Source organism: Arvicanthis niloticus, chromosome 28 (genome assembly GCF_011762505.2).
Source record: "Arvicanthis niloticus isolate mArvNil1 chromosome 28, mArvNil1.pat.X, whole genome shotgun sequence".
Lineage (NCBI taxonomy): Eukaryota > Metazoa > Chordata > Mammalia > Rodentia > Muridae > Arvicanthis > Arvicanthis niloticus.
In genome coordinates, this window is record NC_133436.1 from 20,396,043 (window position 1) to 20,421,780 (window position 25,738).

The 25,738-nt window shown below is 39.0% G+C and overlaps 1 protein-coding gene and 1 long non-coding RNA gene across 2 annotated transcripts in view; one reads left to right on the forward strand and one right to left on the reverse strand.

Annotated features, from left to right (window-relative positions):
• The window catches only part of Epm2a (EPM2A glucan phosphatase, laforin), a 109,071-nt gene that overhangs the window by 39,775 nt on the left and 43,558 nt on the right, over positions 1 to 25,738 (forward strand). Inside the window, exon 2 of the mRNA XM_076926855.1 lies at positions 9,395 to 9,569. Within this exon, the coding sequence (XP_076782970.1) occupies positions 9,395 to 9,569 (175 nt within the window). The remainder of the gene's footprint in view (positions 1 to 9,394; positions 9,570 to 25,738) is intronic.
• Positions 215 to 10,096, reverse strand: LOC143440161 (uncharacterized). Its single transcript, XR_013108018.1, has 4 exons — positions 10,069 to 10,096; positions 8,473 to 8,724; positions 6,909 to 7,011; positions 215 to 4,451 (listed from the first exon to the last, which is right to left on the reverse strand). It is a non-coding gene; the product is annotated as an uncharacterized LOC143440161 (long non-coding RNA).

Here is a 25,738-nt window from a genome sequence, read left to right on the forward strand (position 1 = left end):
CATTAGCTTCTTTATTGATTGGATGACGTGGGTTTTAGGTGTTTAATTTTTACAGCTTTTATGTAGCCTGAGTATGAGTCCCTCGACTGATGTGTAGTTGGCAAATACTTTTCTCCTCATTCTCAAGGTTGTTTCTTCATTCTGGTGATTTATTCCTCTGACTTGTTAAAGCTTAGCATCATGCAATCCCGTTTGTTATTTTTTTTTTTTTTTTGGCATCATTTTCTATGCAATTAGAATCCCGTCTGTGCGTACATCTCTATTAAAATTTATTTTTGAATTAATTATGTGTATATGGGCATTTGTGCATGTGTGTGCAGGTGCCTGGGGAGATGGAAAAATGGCGTCTGAACCCCTCAAGCTAGAGTTATAGTGGTTTCAAGCTATCTGACATGGGTGCTGAGAACCAAATTGGTGTCCTCCGGAAGGGCAGTTTGAGCTCGTTACTGCTGACCCATCGATCCAGCCCCTATGCTTACATCTTGAACTGTTTCTATCCATGTTTTCCAGCTCGAGATCTTACATGAAAGTATTTGATCCATTTTGGGTTGTTTTTTATGAAAGATGAGAGACTAGGAATCTGGTTTCATTCTCCTGCATGTAGAAACACAGGTTCCCAGCACTGTTTGTCAGTCCTTTTGAGAGCCTGGCGGGAAGTAGGTTGCTGTAACAATCTTGTTTTCTTAGTCTTGTATTACAGTGCTCTCATGTCTGTTTTTGTGCGGGCACCATGTTGCTTTTGTTCCTGTGGCTCTGGAATGTTTGTTGAGATCTAGTAGGTGACACTTTCAGTGTTGTTCTTCCTGCTAAGGGTTGCTTCAGCTTGCCAAGGTCTTTTGTACCTCCATATGAATCTTGAGATTGTTTTCTGGGTTTTGATGGGGATGAAGGGCTCTGTCTCACACTGTCTTCACTTCAACATCTGCACAGCTTTCTCTAGTCCCTTTCTCTTTAATTTCACCTCAGCCCGTATTCTATTATGCAGGACAGGCCAGCGCTCTCCATCATTGCAGCCAAACTCAACTGCTTTCTACTGTCACATTTTATCTTGCCGAGGTCTGCTGCAGCCCAGTCCACCCTTTCAAAGAGAAGGAGCTGGCAAGCACATCTTAAATGTGTTTTTTTCTGTATTTATTTTCCATTAGATCAGTATTGCAATGCAAAAGACTTGGCAACAACTTTCCCGTATATCTGGCCACTTTATTCACTAATATTTTCTGAAGCAGTGACAGATGGGGTGAATTAATAGCTAAAATCAGAGATTAATGTGTTAGGTTCAGGATTTATGTTCATATGCTAGAAGTGAAAACTGTCAAGTAATTAAATTCCAAGGAGGAGATATTTAAACAGAGAGCATGAATAATAAATATATTTTTATTTTACTTAAGAAGTCTACACTTATCCAATAAGTGATGCTTATCTAATATAATTTCAATTTATGACCTTATAAAAACTAAACCTCTTTTAACCTCAGCCTTTGGTCTTATAAAACTTCTGAGAACAGTGAGCTTATTCTGAGGTTTCTTCTTACTGCAGTTTGAGAATGGAGCAGCAAATCCTGCTACCAGTCTCCAGTTTTTTCAGATTCACCTAATTTGGCTCAATTGCTAAGCACAGTGGCCAAATACACTCCGAGGAAGCAGGTGCTTTGTTGGCTAAACAAATCCTTTTCTACACTTTAAGCAATAATACAGATTGAGATGTCTTTATTTCAACCATATGAACTGTTTATTTATTTTAAATGAAAGATAATAAATAATTGATCTACACCAGGTCTAGTCTGGACAGGTAATTCACTCAATTCACTCTCTTCCCATGCCCAGATTTTTAAAAAATTAATTTTTTAAAGCCATTACAACAACATGTCTGTTTTTGTTTTTTTTTTTTTTTTTTTTTTTTTTTTGACAGAGTCTCTGTGTAGTCCTGGCTGGCCTGGAATTCACTATATAGACCAGGCTGACCTTGAACTCCAAGAGATCTACTGGCCTCTGCCACCTGAATGCTGGTATTAAGGGCTCTCACTACCATGCCTTGCCTTTTCCCAGCCCTCTGCTAGTCAGTTTTAAAAGTAGTTCAAGTAGCAAGAAACTTTCTTAGATTTATTGCATTGAGCATGCTTTGATAGTATTTTCTTTGTTTCTGGAAGATGTATTTACTGAATAAAAGATTCTTGGTGAATAGTTTTCTTTCAGAGCTTGAAACATGCTATATCCTTTGGCCTGCATGGCTTCTGATGGTAGGTAGATAGCTGACATGAGAACAACCTTCTTTTTCTCTTCTGCTCTTATTGTTTAAGTCTCTTGTAGCAAGGATGACCTTGACTTCTTTCTGCTTCCACCTCCTGGTACAAACCTCTGAGATTACAGGCAAGTGTGTACTCCAGGCTGGAGCTGCTTTTATTATTTTTCTCTGGTTGCTTTAAAAACTTTCTGTTGTGAGTTTTCAGAAATTACAGTGAGTCTTAGTGTGGATTTCTTTTGATGTACCCAGGTTAGGCTTTACTAGCATCTTGAATGTGTCTGCGCTTATGGTACTTGACAGATTTCAGAAGTTTCAAGGCATCATGTCCTTCAATGTCATACTTTCCTTGTCTATAGAGACTGTCTTCTGTTTTTCTCAGTTTCCCCTGGAGGGGGAATTTCTATAATTCTCTTGAAGTTTTCTGACTCTTTCCATTTTACTCTTACGTTTATCCATTGAATTGTGTTTTTATCTCCATTATTTTTTAATTGTAAAATTTTCATTTGCTTTTCAGTATCTTTGATATTTTTTTCTTCACTGAAACTGTTTTCATTTTTTTCAAATTGGTCGTAAGAGACTGTTGAGTTTTCATAATCTCTTTCTTTTAGGTGTTGGGATCTATCAAGCATCTTCCTTAAGGAATAAGCTTAAGGTTGTCATGGTTTTAGACACAGTGAATCTCTTGTGTTTGGAAGTTGACCATTTTGGGAAATGCCCAATGAGACTCTGGATCTTGGGAGAATCTTGTTTTTGACTTGGCCTCTCTGGTACCGATTCAGTAGGAGTGTGAAGATGCTGTGTCATTACTGATACTTCTCACTCAGTCTCTGTTGGTAATCAAGGGATTGCAGTCACATTATTATTCAGTGGATGGGTATTCAAAGTCTCCATAAGCTTCCACTGATACCGCTCCCTCTGAGGGATATAGAAATATTTTGTTACTGTACCCTACGTGACATCCTTGTTAGTAGTGGTGGGAAGGGAGGTGACAATCTTGACTCTCTACTGTGTTTATTCAGTGGCAAAGGATGAGACAGACATCTATGTAAGACTAACGTGGAGACAGACATTCACCTTCCACCTGGTCTCCAGGGATACAGTGATGAAAACCATTGGAAGTCTCAATCCTCTATTTGGCCTCTTCTCATACTACCCCAGTGAGTGGCTTGTGGTGCTTCATTTCAGGTTGTTGACTGTGGAGTCATGCATGGAGGTTGCTTGTATTGGTGGGTGGAGATTCATACTTTATCAGTGGTGTGGAACGAGACTACAGCAGATATTAACTTCAAGATTACAGTTGTATGAGTGGTTAAAGTACTTGCTGCACAAGCATCGAATGTGAGTTCAACCCCTAGTACTTGTCTAAAAGCCAGGTGTGTCAGCACATCTGGAACTCCAGTGCTGAGGGTTGGGAGGTAGGAGGATCCTAGAGGTTTGCTGGCTAGCTATCCAAAATGGCAAGCTGTAGATTTAGTGAGAGATCTTTCTTACCCACAAAGACAAATGTACCTATATACTCATGTGCATAGACAAAAACATAGGAATGTGTACATAAACATATAACACATATAAACACTAATACCAGCACTCATAGTAGGATATTCAACACACAAACACATAAACAAACATACAACACACATTTATACAAACACACACGTATATACATTTCAATACATGCAACACACATGGACACAAATACAACACACATGTATGCACATATACACACACACAATGGTATAACATGCACACACAAACATACAACATACATATACACAAGTATACAAAAACAACACATATTCACATATAACACATACATTAACACATACAAACCTATAACACATACAAAGACAACTCATGTATACAAATATAACAACTCGTGAATATACACTAACAGCTAACACACACACTTATACTTCTGTAAACACACGCACTCATACTTGGTACACACACACAAGAGAGAGGTCTATTTTTCTGAGCTGCTCCTCTCCTTTTTCTGATGGAAACTGCAGTTCTGTGTGTTTTCCCTTGTCTGTGCCCATTTGTGTTAGGAGATTGCTGGCTTTTCAGATCCAAGTCTAGGGTATATAAAATAAACAAGGCCCCACAGAAGCCAGAACTGTGCTGTCCCTTAGACTCCAGAGTCTCAGGTGGTTTATTCTTCTCCTTGTTCTTCTAAGTTCTTTATGTTGTTGTGCATTAAATGTCCAGTTCTGAAAGGAAAAGAAAAATAAAATCTGCTCCATAGTCCTAGATGTAGAAATTCCACCAACTAAAATTTATTACTTGTTTTTGATATTTCTCTAGGTTAAATTCAAAAGATAATCACCCCATTCTAAAAGACGCTTTAATCACTGTAACTTAATTTTTATAATATAGGTTACTAGATATAAAAGACTTCTGTGAAAATTGCCTAAAACATCCATGTATAAGAATGAGTATTCAGAGACAAATATTGGCAGTGAAAATTCTTTGAAAGATAGTATAAAGCATTTTTATTCATAATTTAACATTATGATTTATCTATATTTTAGCTCCTCAATAGTTATATATATTTCAGAGGTATTATTTAAGTCATCATAAGTATATCATAGTGATCACTGGGAAAGATATTCATTCTTTTATTAAGTTGATAACATTTCAGATACGTCTGAGAATGAGTTATGCATTTATTAAAACCTATTCTTTGAAACAAATCTGTCAATTTGGATAGGTTAGCATGGTATAATCCCCTCCACTGAGTTTTACTTCATAGAGACATCCACTATTGAGAGCACACATGCCTTGTCTATAACAGCATGCATGAGTCACCTATAACAGCACACATACCTTGTCTGTACCAGAACAATGACTTGTCTACACATGCTCTGTCTGTAACAGCACACAGGCCTTGTCTGTAACAGCACAAATGCCTTGTCTATAACATCACAATGGCTTCTCTATAGCAGCGTACATGACTTGTCTATAACAGTACACATGCCTTGTCTATAGCAACACACATGACTTGTCTTTAACAGCACACATACCTTGTCTATAACAGCACAATGGCTTGTCTATAACAGCACACATGACTTGTCTATAACAACACAATGGCTTGTCTATAACAGTACACATGGCTTGTTTATAACAGCACAATGACTTGTCTATAACAGCACAATGGCTTGTCTATAACAGCACAATGACTTGTCTATAACAACACAGTGACTTGTCTATAACTGCACACATGCCTTGTCTCTATAACAGCACACATGCCTTGTCTACACATGCCTTGTCTGTAACAGCACACATGCCTTGTCTGTAACAGCACACATGCCTTGTCTGTAACAGCACACATGCCTTGTCTACACATGCTTTGTCTATAACAGCGCAATAACTTGTCTATAACTGCACACATGCCTTGTCTATAACAACACAATGACTTGTCTATAACTGCACACATGCCTTGTCTATAACAGCACACATGCCTTGTCTATAACAGCGCAATAACTTGTCTATAACTGCACACATGCCTTGTCTATAACAACACAATGACTTGTCTATAACTGCATACATGGATTGTCTATAACAGTACACGACTTGTCTACTTTTGTCTACATTTCATTTTCACTCAGGTTGGTCTTCCTCATTTTCTCTCTGTCTTTCCCTCCACTTTCTCTTTCTGTACATCTATAAGGTCATTTACCTTCTTCAGCTACTGAGTGTACAAATATAGTATTCTCTCAGTGACTCATCTATATACCAGGATGATGTATACAGATGACCCCTAACTCATTTTAGTCCAAGTCCTTAGCCCAAGTGTCAAATCCACAACTCCAGCTCTGTTGATACTCTCCTTTAGACATCAGAGTACTCAGCGCCCACACTCCATTATTCTCAAGCTGCTTTCCTCCAGACCTTTCCTCTCAGTAAATGGTACCACTCTATATAGTATGGTGTTCACTGACAGTTTAGAGGTCTCTACTGCTCCTCCACCATCTTCTCCTTACTTGTCTGATTAGTCACAAATTTAGTAGCTTTTTTCTTCTGCATTTACATAATGTTTCTGTTTCTACCAACAACATTTCCTCATCACACTCCTGCTTTAATACAGTCATTTTCTAAATGGACTAAACTACTGTGCGTGTGTGTGTGTGTGTGTGTGTGTGTGTGTGTGTGTGTGTGTGTGTTCACATATTCATGGGAGCATATATGTGTGCAAACCAGAAAATAACCAACCTCGGATGTCATTCTTCAGGCACAATCTACCTCATTTTTGAGACTGGGTCTCTCATTTGCCTGGAGTTCACCAAATAGGCCATGCAGGATGGCCAGTGAGCCCCGAGGATCCACCTGTCTCTCTCCCCCAGCTCTGGGGTTACAGCATGGCTGCTGAGCCAGCTTTTTCTATGAGCTTTTGGGATCGAATGCAAGTCCTTGCACTTTACTGGACTATTGGCCAGGCTCCTGGACTCTCAGCTTCATTATTCCAGAATTAATTTTTCCCTCTGATCTGAGAGTCATTTCAGAATAAAAGTATAGTCTCATCATATGGCTACTTAAAACTGGAAATTTTAAATTTCTCTTAAGTACCGAAATCTTAACCATGACTCCATACACCACACAAGTATTTGCTGAAGAAGGAATAAACATTATAACAACATTTGTGGTTAAAATAGTACTGCTCTACATACTTTTCTGTTGGATATTCTTGCAGGAGTTGAATTGCCGGTCCATTTTCATATCATCTACTAAGTATCAAAGGACTTAGTGGGCTGATGGTGCAGTGCCTTTTAGCTGTCAAGAGAAAAGAGAGGAATGTAGGAGGATCAGCAATGATCTGTTGGGAGAGTAGTTTTCTATTCTAGAGAACCAGCCGCTAGTTAAGGAATATTTCTAGATTTTATGCCAAGCAACTTTTTTTTTTCTGCTTCAATTTGAATTTTATTAAGACACATTTGACAAAAACAACCTCAGCTTGAAGAAGAAGTACTCGGGTCTTTTTATTTGTCTTTCCATTTCTTAGCTGCTGTGGGAAAGAGCTCACACAGAGCTACCAGCCCCAAACCCTTGTCATAGGAACCTGAAAACCGAAAGCCACCTGCTTGTCCACCTCGTCAACCACTGACGACTGACTGTTGCCAACCAGTCCCAATAAGGTGTCACACCCCTACCTTGCCCGTCTGGTTCTTCAGGGCTGTGTATTTGAAGTCAGGCTGCTATAAATTTGGGTAGGGAGGAGCTCAGGCTGAGACGATTTGCAGGGCAGGAAAGCTGTGCTAAATGGAGAAACCAGGTAAGCAGCACACCCAGGGGAGGACCTAGAAGCTGGCACTTCACCCACAAGTGCTCAGAGTGAGGGTAGAGACACACAGAAGACGGGAAAGGTTGGAAGGTCAAAGCATCATTCCACTGGGTGATCAGGAACTAAGGAAACACATATCCGAATTAACACAAGCTCATCGACCACCTGTCAGAGAAGGAACAAGGAACTAAAAAACTCATAGAAATCACAAGCACACCAGTCACTCCCCCTACCCTCCAAGCTGAGACAGCCAGGAGATGGAGCCCTTAATACTGAAGTAATCCTACGCAGCCTCATGACCTTTCTTTCCTTCTGGGAAGGCACCCAGCCCCTGGGTGAGGCTCTCAGGTCTACAGGTTGGGCCAGTAGCTATGCATGGTACCTTGGAGCTGTGGTTGAGCACAGCTCCAGTTTCTGCCTTCCCAGAGCATCAGGTGGAAGGCTTTTATCTCTCCTGTGGCCCTTGCATATTTATTGATCCTATAAAGTTTAGAATCAAAAAAGTTGATTAGAAATGTCAGGTTTGAAGCAGCTGTGGAGTCTGGATTAAGGTTAAGGTTAAATTCAGCTCTTCTCTTTTTATTGTTCCTTTTAAAATTTTTATTTGATTAAGTTACTAGCCAAACAACTTTTTAAGACTGAAAGTAGCAAGTGAGTCAAAATTTTTATATTTATAACAAACACAATTTATTCCTACAAACCACAGACATTTGTTTTACTTATATAATAGATAGGAGAAAAGAAGATAATTTGAAGTGAGATGAACATGTAAGATCTAATTATAATATAGTTTGAATTTTATTTTTTATAGAAATAAAGGCTCCAATGTCTTATTTACCCTGTTATAATAAAGCGCCATAGCCTGAGAGATTTAATAAATCAGAAATATAGTTCTGAGTTCTGAGAGTAGGTCAAAGGAAAAGCAAGTCCTATCCAGCATCTAGTGAGTTTACCTTCCTGTCCATAGATGGCTTCTCCTTGGGTTCTCCCACGGAGAAGAAATGGAGGTGTTTCAACATAGGACACTGGCTGTGGTGCAAGCATTCAGCTCAACAAGTGACTTTGAGGGTGATGCAAGCATTCAGATCAGTATACTTGATAATGGAAAGAACCGCAAAGTAGGCAAGTGATGTTTTTAGAGACATGCTCTTCTCTTTGGCCCTTGGTGTGTGGCACTGGGAAGGAGGATCATGTGTCTTTTGTGCCTGTGAAAGAGGCAAGGAGGAGCAGAAGTAGAAGAGAGAGAGAGAGAGAGAGAGAGAGAGAGAGAGAGAGAGAGAGAGAGAGAGAGAGATCCTGTTAGAGTCAGTTTACTAGTCACACTGAGTTTAGAAGTTCAACAGGCTTAAGTAAACTAATTAACTTCTGTGATACTTAGTTTCCTCATCTATAACTAATCCATGTCACGCCTGAGAATTAGATTGGGTGTGATCATTTGTTTTTACTACTTATTAATATATTCATACTTATATATTTACTGTTTGCATTGGTACTGAGATACTTTATTACTAACCTGAATTGTAATTTGCATACCATAAAGATAACATGGAATCCAACCATAGTAATAACTAGGAAACCGTTTCAAATGGTTATTTGGCTATAAAAAGAGTCATAGCTCTGAGAGAGTCCATGGGGTTCTGAAAGACTTAATAAGCATCTCTCTTTTAAAATTAAAACTTGTGCACTTAGAAGGAACTCAGACACTATGATTTTTATAAGTAACTTTATAAAGCCCAATTTTCTCTGACTGCAGCCAGTTTCATTTTGTAATTAAGCAGGCTTTCCGTTTACTTCCATCTTACTATTAATTTTGTCCCAGTCATTTCAAGGCTGTCTAAGCAAAACTTAATTGCCGTTTGCTATTTCTTGTTCTAGGGAATGGACCTCACCATGACCGTTGCTGCACATACAACGAGAACAACTTGGTGGATGGTGTTTATTGTCTCCCAGTAGGACACTGGATTGAGGCCACTGGGCACACCAATGAAATGAAGCACACGACAGACTTCTATTTTAATATTGCGGGCCACCAAGCCATGCATTATTCAAGGTAAAAATAGTGCCATGTTTATAAGCTTCAAAGTAGGACAAGAGGTAGTGTTAGGACAATGGAAATATTGACTGAGTTCAAAACTGCAAGTGCTGTGAGCAGATAAATTCCAGTGTGTCAGTGCACGAGCTTTATCTGGTCTCTGTGTGAATGATTTTAATAGAATTCTTTATTTCATGTACATGCAGCTCTCTGCAGATTTAGACAGAATAGTAGTTAACCAATCTACTGACTCAGTGGCTTGATTATAAAAATTGCTCTTATATTTCCCAGGTCACCTTGTGTCCTGTATTTTATTTTATACAGTAAAGGAGACAAATGTTTGTGGTCTCCTTATAAATCTTTTCTCAATTACTAGTGCAAAAAATAAGATGGAAGAGTAAATTGTTATTTGCTTATCATTCATTAATATTTTTCGTTTATCTACATATTATAGTAGCAACATGTACTATAACAAAGAACGGCCATGATAGAGGATGATAAGTGAAAGATTACCTACTTTTTCTTCACTGTCACTCTTCAGAAGTGACTGTTAAACTGCCTATGGCTAGTCTCCCCAGAATTCTAAATACCATGCATGTCCTTTGTTTGTTAATGTATTGATTTACCTCTATCACAAGTGTGACTTTTAACCCTCATTGGTTTCTATCTCTTACACTAACCTCTATCACATAAATCAAAACATTTCTATGCTTACCTTCATGAAAATTGTATTCTATGATCTATCAGTTTTTGACTGTGTCTTGCCGTTGTCTATTTCATAAAAAGCGTATGTGTTTTCTGCCTTTATTTTTTCCAAACCTATTTCCCATGATTCAATTTCATTACTTTCACATTTTAATATATACAGTAAATGTCTTTCATATTTTAGTTGATTAAAATGTAAAATCAATCTTCAAACATTATATATTATTTCCTGCTGAACATGCAGTGATTATACCAACAGCCAAAAGCAGTTTTAAAGGTATACTTATTTATGTGCATGGATATTTGACTCGAATGTATGTTTGTGTACTACGTATGTGCTCAGTTCCTGAGGAGGCCAGAAGAGAACACTGCTGCCCAAGGGCTGCAGTTACAGACAGTTGTGGGCTGCTATATGGGTGCTGGGAATACAATCTGGATCCACTAGAAGAGCCTCCAGTTCTTTTAGCCAATGAGCCATTTCTCCAGCCCCTTTCAGGGTGTTTTTTTTTAAAGTTGGATATTATAGTTACATTTCAGATTTTTATATCCCCTTACCCCATTCCCCCCACCACCCAGGAACCTTATCCCATCCCCCATCCTCCTGCTTCTATGAGGATGTTCCCCCACCTAACCCCCTACTACCACCTCCCCACTCTCGAATTCCCCACCACTCAGTGTTCAGCCTTCATGGGTCCAAGGATCTCCTCTCCCACCTATGCCTGACAAGGCCATCCTCCCCTACATGTACAGATGGAGTCATGGGTCCCTCACTACGTGCTCCTAGGCTGGTGGTTTAGACCCTGGGGAGCGCTGGTTGGTTGGTATTGTTGCTCTCCTAATGGGGCCACAAACGCTTTCAGCTCCTTCAGTCTTCTCTCTAACTTCTCCATTGGGAAACCCTTGATCAGATCATCTGCCTCTGAATATGTCAGACTCTGGCAGACCTCTAAAAAGACAGCTATATCAGGCTCTTGTCAGCATGCACTTCCTGACATCCACATCAGTGTCTACTTTTGGTGACTGCACATGGGGAGATACCCAGGTGGAATGGTCTCCAGGTGGCTCCTCCTTCCGTTTCTGTCCCACACTTTGTCTCCATATTTGCTCCCTTGAGTATTTTTGTTACTCCTTCTAAGTAGTACCGAGGCATTCACACTTGGTCTTCCTTCTTCATGAGCTTCATGTGGTCTGTGAGTTGAATCTTGGCTATTTCAAGCTTTTGGGCTAATATCCACTTATCAGTGAGTAAATACTATGTGTGTTCTTTTGTGATTGGGTTACCTTACTCAGGATATTTTCTAGTTCCATCCATTTACCTAAGAATTTCTCAAATTCATTATTTTTAATAGCTGAGTAGTACTCCATTGTGAAAATGTACCACATTTTTTTGTATCCATTCCTCTGTTGAAGGACATCTGGGTTCTTTCCAGCTTCTGGCTATTATAAATACGGCTGCTATGAACATAGTGGAGCATGTGTCCTTGTTATGAGTTGGAGCATCTTCTGGGTATATGCCCAGGAGTGGTATAGCTGGGTCCTCAGGTAATGTTATGTGCAATTCTCTGAGGAACCGCCAGACTGATTTCCAGAGTGGTTGTACCAGCCTGCAATCCCACCAACAATGGAGGAGTGTTCCTCTTTCTCCACATCCTCACCAGCATCTACTATCACCTGAGTTTTTGATCTTAGCCATTCTGACTGGTGTGAGGTGGTATCTCAGGGTTGTTTTGATTTGCATTTCGTGATGACTAAAGGATGTTGAGCATTTCTTAAGGTGCTTTTCAGCCATTCGAGTTTCCTCAGTTGAGAATTCTTTGTTTAGCTCTGTACCCTATTTTTTAATAGGGTTATTTGGCTGTCTGGAGTCTAATTTCTTAAGTTCTTTGTATATATTGGATATTAGCCCTCTATCATATGTAGGATTGGTAATGATCTTTTCCCAATCTGTTGGCTGCCATTTTGTCCTATTGACAGTGTCCTTTGCCTTACAGAAGCTTTGTAATTTTATGAGGTCCCATTTGTCAATTCCTGATCTTAGAGCATAAGCCATTGGTGATCTGTTCAGGAACTTTTCCTGTGCCTAGGTATTCAAGGGTCTTCCCCACTTTCTCTTCTATTAGTTTCAGTGTATCTGGTTTTATGTGAAGGTCCTTTATCCACTTGGACTTGAGCTTTGTACAAGCAGATAAGAATGGATTGATTTGCATTCCTCTACATGCTGACCTCCAGTTGAACCTTCACCATTTGTTGAAAATTCTGTCCTTTTTCCACTGGATGGTTTTAGCTCCTTTGTCAAAGATCAAGTGACCATAGGTTTGTGGGCTCAATTCTGGATCTTCAATTCTATTCCATTGATCTTCCTGCCTGTCTCTGTACCAATACCATGCAGTTTTTATCACTACTGCTCTGTAGTACAGTTTGAGGTCAGGGATGGTGATTCCCCCAGAAGTTCTTTTGTTGTTGAGAATAGTTCTCGCTATCCTGGGTTTTTTCTTATTCCAAATGAATTTGCAAATTGCTCTTTCTATCTCTATGAAGAATTGATTTGGAATTTTGATGGGGATTGCATTGAACCTGTAGATTGCTTTTGGAAAGATGGCCATTTTTACTAAGTTAATCCTGGCAGTCCATGAGCATCAAAGATCTCTCCATCTTCTGAGATCTTTAATTTCTTTCTTCAGAGATTTGAAGTTCTTGTCATACAGATCCTTCACTTGCTTGGTTAGATTCACACCAAGATATTTTATATTATTTGTGACTATTGTGAAGGGTGTCATTTCCCTAATTACTTTTTCAGCCTGTTTATCCTTTGAGTAGAGGAAAGCTACTGATTTATTCGAGTTGATTTTATGTACAGCTACTTTGCTGAAGTTGTTTATCAGGTTTGGGAGTTCTCTGGTGGAAGTTTTGGGGTCACTTAAGTATACTATCATAACATCTGCAAATAGTGAAATTTTGACTTCTTCCTTTTCTATTTGTATCCCTTTGACTTCCTTTTGTTGTCTAATCGCTCTGTCTAGGACTTCCAGTACTATATTGAATAGGTAGGTTGAGAGTGGACAGCCTTGTCTAGTCCCTGATCTTAGTGGGATTGCTTCAAGGTTCTCTCCATTTAGTTTGATGTTGGCTACTGGCTTGCTGTATATTGCTTTTACTATATTTAGGTATGGGCCTTGAATTCCTGATCTTTCCAAGACTTTTAACATGAAGGGATGTTGAATTTTGTCAAATGCTTTCTCAGCATCTAGTGAGATGATCATGTGGTTTTTTTTTTTTTTGTTTTTTTTGTTTTTTTTTTTTTGTTTTTTTTTTTGAGTTTGTTTATGTAGTGGATTGCATTGATGGATTTCCAAATATTGAACCATCCCTGCATTCCTGGGATAAAGCCTACTTGATCATGGTGGATGATTGTTTTGATATGTTCTTGGATTCGGCTTGTGAGAATTATATTGAGTATTTTTGCATGAATATTCATAGAAGAGATTAGTCTGTAGTTCTCTTTCTTTGTTGGGTCTTTGTGAGGCTTAGGTATGAGCATAATAGTAGCTTCATAGAACGAATTGGGTATTGTTCCTTCTGTTTCTATTCTGTGGAATAGTTTGAAGAGAATTGGTATTAGGTCTCCCTGGAAGGTCTGATAGAATTCTGAACTAAAACCATCTGGTCCCAGACTTTTTTTGGTGGGGAGACTTTTAATGACTGTTTCTATTTCTTTAGGGGTTATGGGACTGTTTAGATGGTTTATCATCTCATCCTGATATAATTTTGGTACCTGGTATCTGTCTAAAAAATTGTCCATTTCATTTAGATTTTTAAATTTTGTTGAGTATAGTAGACCTTTGTAGTAGGATCTGATGATTTTTTTAAATTTCCTTAGTTTCATTTGTTATGTCTCCGTTTTCAGTTCTGATTTTATTAATTTGGATACTGTCTCTGTGCCCTTTGGTTATTCTAGCTAAGGGTTTATCTACCTTGTTGATTTTCCCAAAGAACCAGCTCCTGGTTCTGTTGATATTTTATATAGTTCTTTTTGTTTCTACTTGGTTGATTTCAGCCCTGAGTTTGATTATTTCCTGCCATCTACTCCTCTTGGGAATATTAGCTTATTTTTGTTCTAAAGCTTTCAGGTGTGATGTCAAGTTGTTAGTGTATGCTCTCTCCAGTTTTTTTTTTTTTTTTTTTTTTTTTGTAAGCACTTAGAGCTATGAGTTTTCCTCTTAGTACTGCTTTCATGGAGTCCCACAAGTTTTGGTATGATGTGTCCTCATTTTCATTAAATTCTAAAAAGTCTTTAATTTCTTTCTTCATTTCTTCCTTGACCAAGTCATCATTGAGTAGAGCATTGTTCAGTTTCCACGTGTATGTGGGGTTTCCATTGTTTTTGTCATTATTAAAGACGAGCCTTAGTCCACAGTGATCTGATAGGGTGCAAGGGATTATTTCAATCTTTTTGTATCTATTGAGGCCTGTTTTGTGACCAGTTATATGGTCTATTTTGGAGAAGGTACTATGAGGTGCTAAGAAAAAGGTATATTCTTTTGTTTTAGGATGCAATGTTTTATAGATATCAGTTAAATCCATTTGGTTCATAACTTCTGTTAGTTTCATTGTGTCTCGGTTTAGTTTTTGTTTCCATGATCTGTCCATTGCTGAGAGTGGGGTGTTGAAATCTCTCACTATTATTGTGTGAGGTGCAGTGTATGCTTTGAGCTTTAGTAAAGTTTCTTTTTTATATGTGGGTGCCCTTGCATTTGGGATATAGATGTTTAGAATTGAGAGTTCATCTTGGTACATTTTTTCCTTTGATGAGTATGAAGTGTCCTTCCTTATGTTTTTTGATTACTTTTGGTTGAAAATCGATTTTATTTGATATTAGAGTTGCTACTCCAGCTTGTTTCTTGGGACCATTTGCTTGGAAGATTGTTTTCCATCCTTTTACTCTGATGTAGTGTCTGTCGTTGTCACAGAGGTGCGTTTCCAGTATGCAGCAAAATTCTGGGTCCTGTTTATCTATCCAGTCTGATAGTCTATATCTTTTTATTGGAGAATTGAGTCCATTGATACTAAGAGATATTAAGGAAAAATGATTGTTGCTTCCTGTTGTTTTTGTTGTTAGAGGGAGAATTATGCTTGTGTAACTATCTTCTTTTGTGGTTGTTGGAAGACTACATTCTTGCTTTTTCTAGGTTGTAGTTTCCCTCCTTGTGTTGGAGGTTTTTTTTTTTTTTTTTTATTATCCTTTGAAGTGCTGGATTTGTGGGAAGATATTGTGTAAATTTGGTTTTGTCATGGAATATCTTGGTTTCTCCATCAATAGTGATTGAGAGTTTTGCTGGATATTGTAGTCTGGGCTGGCATTTGTGTTCTCTTAGGGTCTGTATGATATCAGTCCAGGATCTTCTGGCTTTTATAGTCTCTGGTGAGAAATCTGGTGTAATTCTTATAGGTCTGCCTTCATATGTTACTTTACCTTTTTCCCTTACTGCTTTTAGTATTTTTTCTTTGTTTTGTGCATTTGATGTTTTGATTATTATGTGACGGGAGGTATTTCTTTTCTGGTCTAGTCTATTTGGAGTTCTGTAAGGTTCTTGTATAGTTAATGGACATTTCTTTCTTCAGGTTATGGAAGTTTTCCTCTATAATTTTGTTGAAGATATTTACTGGCCCTTTAAGTTGAGAATCTTCACCCTCATCTCTACCTATTATTCTTAAGTTTGGTCTTTTCATTGTGTACTGGGTTTCCTGGATGTTTTGGGTTAGGAACTTTTTGTATTTTGCATTTTCTTTGACAGTTGTGTCAATGTTTTCCATGGTATCTTCTGCACCTAAGATTCTCTCTTCTATCTTTTGTATTCTGTTGGTGATGCTTGTGTCTATGACTCCTGATTTCTTTCCTAGGTTTTCTATCTCCAGGGTAGTCTCAGATTTCTTTGTTTCTACTTTCATTTTTGGATCCTGGACGGTTTTGTTTAATTCCTTCTCCTGCTTGGTTGTGTTTTCTTGTAATTCTTTTAGGGATATTTGTGTTTCCTCTTTAAGGGCTCCTATCTGTTTACCTGTGTTCTCCTTTAATTCTTTGAGAGTGTTTTTTATGTCCTTCTTAAAGTCCTCCATCATCATCATGAGAAGTAATTTTAATTCTGAGTCCTGCTTTTCCGGTGTGCTGGGGGTGTTCAGTGCTTGCTATGGTGGGAGAACTGGGTTCTGATCATGCCAAGCAACTTTGGTTTCTGTTGCTTACGTTCTTGCGCTTGCCTTTCACCATCTGGTTAACTCTAGTGCTACCTGCACTCACTATCTCTGACTGGAGTCTGCCTTTCCAGTTATCTTGCTTGTATCAGAACTCCTCAGAGTCCAGATGTCTCTGTGATCCTGTGATTCTGAGCTCCAGCTGCTCTGAGTACAGTGGCTCCTCTAGGGTGCCTCAGGATATTGGTGCCCGCTGTTCTGAGTGCAGTGGCACCTCTAGGATGTCTCAGGATATGGTGTCCACTGCTCTGAGTTTAGCTGCTTCTCTAGGATGTCTCGGGATATGATATCCACACAGGAGCAGACCAGCTGGGTGTCTGCCCCAGCCACAAGGACCAGGTGAGGGGCAGAAGGGGAGTGGTATTCCGCAGGGGTGGAATTTGGGTGCCTGGTGGGTCCTGAGTGCTCCCTGCTCCCAGTTGTAGCTCTGGGGTGTAGGGCAGTGGGCGGCTGTTCTTCCCGTCTGCTCTGAGTTCAGTGGCCACTCTAGGATGTCTTGGGATATGATACCACACAGGAGCAGACCATCTGGGTGTCTGCCCCGAGCCACAAGGACTAGGCGAAGCACTGAAGGGGAGTTTTTCAGTGTGTTCTTAAGAAATGTATTGTTTTTAGATAAGATCTCATGAGAAAAAGGAAATAGACAAACACTATAAATTCTTCAATGTGTGAGAACATTGCTATTCGTTTTGGACATACTGCCTTTCAAATTCATGTCTAATGTTAGGCTTGCTAGATTGAATGTATGGTGTGAGGGAGACAGGGGCTACACATGAGTCTTGAACTTAGAGCCGAGCTACATGGTTAATGGTGCTGCTGTTCACTGAGATGAGGGTGACTTGGGGATTGCCAGTGCTTGAGTGGGGTAGCTACTAAGATGCCAGTACACATAGCAGTTTGATGCATAGAAACTTGGAGGAGTGTTTGAAACCTGTGATATGCATCTGGTGGTTTTCTCTCTGGAGATGATGTTCAGAATGATGAGCATCGTGAGATAGTGGAGCAAATGAGTGAGATAAAGGGGAAATGGAGATGAAATGAAAAAGGAAAGCATTGGGTCTGTATAATTCAGATGTCCAGGGAAAGAGCAGCACATGCTGAGCCAGTCTAAGCTCTCGTGACGATGCTCTTGTCATGAGGCTTGTCTCCAGTCTGTCCTGAACAAAGCTCCCTAGACCATTTATAGCACCTGCAGTGGTGTCAAGAGACTTTCCTCTGGGGCGTGGTTTTCTCATCTCTTTTACTGTGTTCAATTGTTGTCACTAAAGATTCTCACTAGGAGCATGTTGGGCCTGTTGGAGTCACATTCCGCTGTTAGTCAATATTTTTCACCTAGTTTTATTGATTTCCATTTTGGAGACTTTCTCAGTATTCATTTTTCCAAAATAAACTACAGAATATTTTTTTACTAATTTTGGGAATTTTAACTGAACCTTGATTTTTGTTATCTTTGTTCTAGTTTACGAATGGATGTATTCATGAATCTCTCTTATAGTTACTCAAAAGTTCTACCAAGATGATCCTGTTTCCTCCCCGGTTAAATGCTCTTTACTTCTTTGAATATTTCTTTTATAGTTTTAAAATGGCCAGTGATTTTTAATTGCTCATATTTGTCACACGAAAGCCTGGCTTGGCTATCTCACATGTAGGAGATAGGAGCTTCCTCTACCATTACTGACTGCTCTGTCTGAGGTGTTGGTTAAATGCCTGATGTGAGCAGGTTCTGTGTTTCTCCACCTCGCTGTAACTTTTACTGCAAGAATCAGCTCTTCTGAGAACATTGCCGTTCCTCAACTTATGTACAGGGGTGCACGTGCACACATAAAGCTGTATGTGAGGTGGGAAGGAATGATGGTTCAACTTTATAGGAAAGGTAGAATATATTAGAATATATGAAAGGTAGAATATATATTCAACTTTATAGGAAAGGTAGAATTTACTTTTCTTAAAGCAACATGGTTTTACATTCAGGTCTATCTTAATGAATTCTTAGAAAATTCAATCTGCGGTTATATATCATAACATGTAAAAGTACATTTATAGTTTGTGTTATCTTCTAGTGTTTTTATGGGTAAGTGTCAAAATCGAACTAAGTAGAATATTAGGTGTGATTATTATTTTAAATGTGGGGCTTGTGAAATGGGTCAGTGGGTAGACACCTTCTGCCAAGCCCAACAACTTCTGTTTAATTCCCAGGACCCACAGGTGGAAGGAAAGAACTGAGTCCTGCAAATTTGACTTTTCCATATGGGTTGCATGTGTGTGCTTGTACAGCACACGTACACATATGCACACATACACATACGTGCACACACACAAAACAGAGAATAATTAATGAAATGTAAAAATAAACAATATTTAAATATCAAATTATAATTCTCTCTCTCTCTCTCTCTCTCTCTCTCTCTCTCTCTCTCTCTCTCTCTCTGTGTGTGTGTGTGTGTGTGTGTGTGTGTGTATCCTTCCAAGTTTGAGGACTTTAATTTGCAACATCTCTGTGTGGTTATTGTGTACATAGTATTTGAAAACTACTGTATCTGACCCAAAGAGGCAGCAATTTTGATTGAAGGGGGGATATTTTCAAATATGTTCATACATTTTGGTTTAATTCACCTTTGATATTCCAGCTACAACATTCCTCAATTTTAAACTAGACAAGGTAAAATGTGCATTCAGTCTGAATGAAAAACTATTTATATATTTTCTTATTAATTTGAAAACACCCTATTGATGTGTTTGACACCATCCATTCAAGTACAACATGTAAATTTATCTTAGCTTTTGAAGTAGATATACTCATGGTAGGTAATATACTTGAGCAGATATAATAACATATACATTAAGATTTCACTAAGAGGATACAAACTCAAACTATCATTATTCAGATTGATTATGAGACTGTGTGTGGAATTTCTTTATGGTTGGTGTCAATTATATAAGTAAAACTTGTCAGAGTTTATTACATGATTAGTCTTCCAAGAATACAAATACCTAATATTTTAAATGACATATCGCAGGGTATATGGAAACCTTGTTCATTCAGGAACATGAACATGTATGATGTAGCCTGTGTTGAATGCTGGCCTGTCCATGGGCTCTGCTCTCAGTGGACTCATCACACCATAGAAGACAGGCATATACACATCTATCATGCAGAGAGATTATTGTTGCAGTGAAGTTTTATATGCACTTAGTAAGGGGCAGGAGATTTTGGTTCAAAGAAATCCTTTTTAGGAAGTAGAACTTAAACTGGAATATAGAGTGTGGGTTTGTTTTCCAGGAGGGCATCTGGGAAGATCGGTCAAGTTAAAGAGATTGACAAGTGCACATGAACAGAGGGATGATGGCCAATTCAAATGACTAAACAGTCTTCTACAGCCAGGCAAAGGAAGGATTTAATACTTAGTTTGGGTAACAAGTTTAAACTTGGGAAACAAGGCAGTTGGCAGGCATTTCCCTTAGGGGGAAACACATCCCAGCCTGCCTCACTATTCAGACTCAAGGATTTTTATTTATCAACATTCTATTTCCATCTTCAGGATGGATATACATGGGAAACTCCACCTCTCCCTTCCATAGAACTTTTTTTATGCAAAAGGACTGATTGGCACTAAAGACACAGGCAACTAATTTAATGAAACATTAGTAGTAAAGGGCTATTATTTCTGTTTCTTGAAAAGGTTTATTGCCAATTGAACACATTTCAAAAGACATATATTAGCCTTAATGAACATAACGCTATAGACTCTTGACATGTTACAATTTAGAAAATATATTGTAAAAGGCTGCTTGTGTCTTACTGGCCTTCCCTTTATAAAAGAAGAAAATGCATAGTAAGTTCGAAACTGAGTTATTTTTAACAACACAGCACAGTAACTTGGTATACTTTAAAATACTGGTTTTATTTGACATTGTTTTTTAAGCAATGAGATCAATTACTCTGGCAGAAGGAAGACAGTCTGCAGTCTACTCTCTTTTCGTTTTTAGTTTCTCCCGGGGTAACCTTGGGATCATCCCGTAATAACCCTGCAAGCTTTAGGTTTTTGGTTTTCTTTTTTTTTTCTTTCTTTCTTTTTTTTTTTTTTTTTTTTTTGGTTTTCGAGACAGGGTTTCTCTGTGTAGCCCTAGATGTCCTGGAACTCACTCTGTAGACCAGGCTGGCCTCGAACTCAAAAATCCGCCTGCCTCTGCCTCCCAAGTGCTGGGATTAAAGGCGTGCGCCACCACTGCCCGGCGGTTTTTAGGTTTCAAAATGAGGCGTGTATGGTGAGTGGCTGCTAAATGCAGGTTCTAGAAGTGAGCTAAGGTCATCATGTTCACCTAAAACAACTATCTCACATCAGCTTTTCTGGCTTCAGGTCCAGAGACCAAGTGTTCCATCTCGAAGTGATACTCTTCTTGACTTGTGTGGCCCTAGAAGCTATGTTGACAAATACGTATCTTAATACCAGCATACAGTTGTCTTTATTCGGCATGCAAATGCCTCTTACATAATAATATTTTTATATCACTCATGTTTATAATCAAACTTTGGCAAGAATGTCTTTTTTGGAATGGATAGAAATGAGCCGCAAAATTCCGATGTTCCCGTAATGGATTGTGTTGCCCTTATTCTGTGGTTCAAAAGCAAAATATTATTGGCCAAAGGAGGACAACTGGTATTTATATCTGGTCGAATGATTTGAGATTCTTTAAAGCTTAAAATGAGATGACATCTCTCCATACTCGGAGGAACAGGAAATAGCCTGCTTCTCCTGATTGCAGGGAGGGGGAGATGATTGCTAAGGATCTTTAGGTGTGTGGGAGTCCTTTGAGGGTTCCCTTTTCCTGGTTACATATAGTACTGTTCATAATTTGTATGGCCAGTTATTGACACGTCCTTTTCTTAGATTTGCACCTATATTCCATGTTAAACATTTAAATATAATGTTTTACATTATACATATAGTTATGCTGGGGTAATTATTCTGCAACATCACGTGAGAAGAAACATATTAACCATGAAAGGTCCTAAATTGGCGTCGCCTGTCATCTAAAGCGCGTGAAGACATCAGTTCTTGCTGATGATGCTGTCACGGCATCAGCGCGATCATAAAAGAAGCAGTTGGATCCTGAGCTGTTGCGTGCGTGATCCACAGCAGCGGCATTTAAGTTGTGATTTTGTATTGTCTTCAAATGTCTCGCTCGGCGGTGAATGAAAAGGGACGGAAAGAAGAGTGTGCTCGCCAGCTGTAAGGTCAGGTCCAGAAGAATGACGGCTAGCGGAGGATTCTTTTATCATAAAGAAGCAAGGAAATTAGATTCGTGAGGAATTATGTGAGTAAAGTGGCCCGTGTTACTGTCGCCTATGAACCTTATCAAAGGCTGTGGGCGATGATGTGGGGATATATACAGTCAGAGAAAAGGACATAACTCGACAGTCACTGTGGAAGAGCTTCCCGCTGATGCAAATGATCCCATAGAATGGGGGAAAGTGATTAAGAGGAAAAAGGGGGAGAGAAGCAGATACAAAACTTTTGTGTAGTGACAGAGCCCACACTCCAGGAGAACAGGTGGTTCTTCCTTCCACCACCGGAGGAGGAAGCAGAGAGTTTGTGCTTGGATGTTAGAAGTGAGAGCAAGTAGAAGTTCACACTTCGATCACCTCGGGCTTTCTCAGTGAAATAGGAAGCACAGTTCTAGGGCGGGGCGAGAGGCAAGTCTTCCTGAAAATGAAATGTAGACTGAGTGATGGATGGAGTGTAAACACATTGACTCATGAATTTTAAGTTTAACAAGAGTCTCCTGATTCTATTATCACAGTGTCTATGACAATGAAGGAAGAGTTACTCTGTCAGATTAAATAAATGCAGAAGGCAGACAGGATATTTTTGATCAGCTGAGATAGCCTTTTGTTTTCTGCATAACTCCACTGATAGACAGCAGGGTTCACGAGCGGTCATCAGTAGTCCTCAGCCAGAATAATAGCTATTTACAGCTGATGAGATTTCTAGTTCCATCTGCTAATCCAAGGACACAAATCAAATTCTGCTAGTTGGTGAGGAAAGAGTAGATGGTAGGATACCATGGTATCACAAGATTGAAACTTGCGCACTTGGGTGCAGAAGTGGACTTGGGCATTGGAACATCAGCTTTCAAGATGCCCTTTTGTGAGTTTGTCTAGTATTGTTTCCCGTTGTGTAAATGAGGGAATCTCAAGTCTAAAGCATAATTGTGATTATATATCAATTGTGTTAGGAATTACAAATGGTCCGGTTTAACAGTATAGTCATATTAATATGGCAACAAAGGTGTTTTTTACTCCATATGAAGATTCCTTTATATTAAGCAGGTAGATACTCCCAGAGCTATGTAGCAGGGTCTCTTTTCACTCAAATAAATAGCGTACAAGGGATATCTTGGAGGCCCTCAGTGCTGTGTAACTTGTAAAAACAAGGAAATAGATGCACCCTCCAGACTGTGAACTGTGATTAACTAGTTAGTTCACATCTCAGTGGTGAGTAATCAGAGGTTTGAGCAGCCAGTGGACAGCAGAATTCAGACCTGTATTTGTAAAAATTACATAAAAAAGACACTGCTGTCTTCTACATTTGTGCCTGTGCTGTATCCCCCTTCCTGTCCATTTTCCCGCCATTTTCTGTATTTCACTTACCGTCTCTCTTGCCCTTACTCTGTTTTCTCTCCTTCCACATCCAGGCCATCTCTCATTTCTTCTGCCCTGCCTTATTTTCCCCCACCCCCCGACTTTTCTTTTCTATCTTTTTCTGGTCGTTTTAGTTGTCAACTTGACACTTCCTTGGCTCTAGGCCCTGGAGTCATCTGACAACGCAATCTCAGTTGGGGAACTTCCTGGATCGAATGGCCTGATTATCAGGCCATACCTGTCTTGATAGGTAATTGAGGTAGGAGGGCCCATTCCACGTTGGACAGTGTGAGGCCTTGGGCAGGTGGCCCTGGGCTAAGGACAAGCCTGCACACTAGCCACTAAGTGAGCAGTGTCCCTCCATGTTTCCTGCCCTGACTTTCCTCAGTGATAGACAGTGACCTTTGTGACCTGAAAGTGTAAGCAAAATGCATCCTTTCCTGTCCTAAGTTGCTTTTGTTCAGACCCTTTATTAGCAGCATCAGAAAGTAAGCTGAAACACACCCCCTTTCTTTCTTTTATTGTGTTCTCAATACTTTGTTGGTAAAGACACTGTACAGGGATGAACTTCCTATCTGACACAGCTTTAGAATGCTTTGTGCTTTCTGGTCTCGATGTGGTAATTGGGTGACTTGGGGTCATTTTCTCCTCATCCATTCAGTGTTTGGATATTTTCTGAGTGCCTACTTTTTTTTTTTTTTTTTTTTTTTTTTTTTTTTTTTTTTAGATGTTAGGTATAAGAGGCACCTGTTCTGTCTCATAAGCTGATGGTCTCATGGTAGCAGCATATAAAATATGCATTTCTATGAAAATATGAATGTAGTTAAAGTTACTTTTCATGTCTCTGTGAATTTTTCCAGCTTGTTTTCTTTAAGTGGCCCCACTGTATCAAGGACTTAGAGTCCTGTTTAAATCTAACTACATTAGCAATGTGACTTTGCTTTCAAAAATATATTTAATATTTAATAGCCAGGAGCAGTTTTTTCTAAAAAAAATGAAGATATCGCATTAATTAAAATTTTATGAAATAAGGAACTTCATAAAAGTTTTATTTACCCCACATTCCCATTTTCTAACAAAGTATATTTAGTAATTATAATATTGAAGGACAGAAAAAGGCTTCTAGGTAACTATAATTCTATCAAATTTAGGCCCGAGGCTCTTATTTCTTAAAAAATGAAATTTAAAACATTGTTGGAAATCAGAATTTGCCTCATACAATGCCAGAGTATATGGTTTATACAATAGTTTATCTGAATTCTTTCCATTCTGTAGTGTGTAGTTTTTGCTACCCCACTTTAAGCCCCAATTGGATCATACTACCAGCCCTACCCAGATTCCCTTGGATCCACTGATGAACTGATGAAAGATACACACACACACACACACACACACACACACACACACAAAGTAGCTTATTTTTTATATGCTCAATGGCTGGGCTCTCCTAGGCCTTCCTTGGCTATCGAACCCTTCTTATCACTCCCAGCTCAGCACCCTAAATCTGCCCTCAGCTTTAGTTGCTCAGTTACCTTTACTCTCAGCTCAGCACCCCAAATCTGCCTTCAGCTCTGTTGGTCTCTAATGTCCCACCTGCTATTCCAGGCCTAATCAATGAGATGGCCAATGGAGACACCACCCTAGATCTCACATGGCTTGTGGCTCCTTCTCCCTCCAAAGCATGGTGAAAACTTTTCCTCCTTCATGCATCTGCTAGCCTGTCTGAGGGAAAACTGGAAGTCCTGCATCTTTATTAATTCATTAAGAACCAATTGGGGAACAGGACATTTAGGGTTCACATGCAGATTCCCAATCAGAGCATCAGAACCACCCCTACACCCTTCAATCTGTCTTCTCTGGGTTGGATGTCTGCCTTGCTCTATGTGGAAAGATTGCTTGGATAATTACTTTAGATACCATCTGTCCATCCAATGCAAATCTTAAGAAGGGTTAATAGTTTTTATAGTATATATATAAATATAAGTATATATGGTATATATGTGCATATATATATGTATATATGTTTATGAGATAGTAACATCTTATAAGAAATCTCCAATATTAATTTACTTGTGTCTGCCACATGTCAACTGGAAGTGTTTGAGTTTGTTGGTAGTTTCTAAGCTTACCCAACTTTTTAAGTCTAAAAAGTTGTCTGGGAATTTCTATGGGAAACCAAGCCTAGAAACAAGGATTTCTAAACACAGTAGAAAATGGAGCCTAAGAAGGTTAATCTTAACTGCTGACCTGATGGCTTCTAGAATGATCTAGAAAGTAACCTTCCAGAAGTGTATGTAGGGAAGTTTCTAGTTTGGTTTACGTAAGATGTAATGACCCACCCTAAGTGTGGGTCCCATTCCATGGGGTTCTAGACTGTATAGAAAAGAGAAATAAAGCAGAGCATAGACATTCATGTTTCTCTGTTTCCTCACTATGGGTAAACTGTGAGCAGTTGCTTCATGATGTCACTACTGTGCCTTAGCCACCACGATGGACAGTACTTTCTTACCCTCTAACTGTGAGCCAAAATAAGTCCCTCCTTCAGTTACTTTCTTCAGATCAATGAAAAAGATAACCAATACAGAGATAT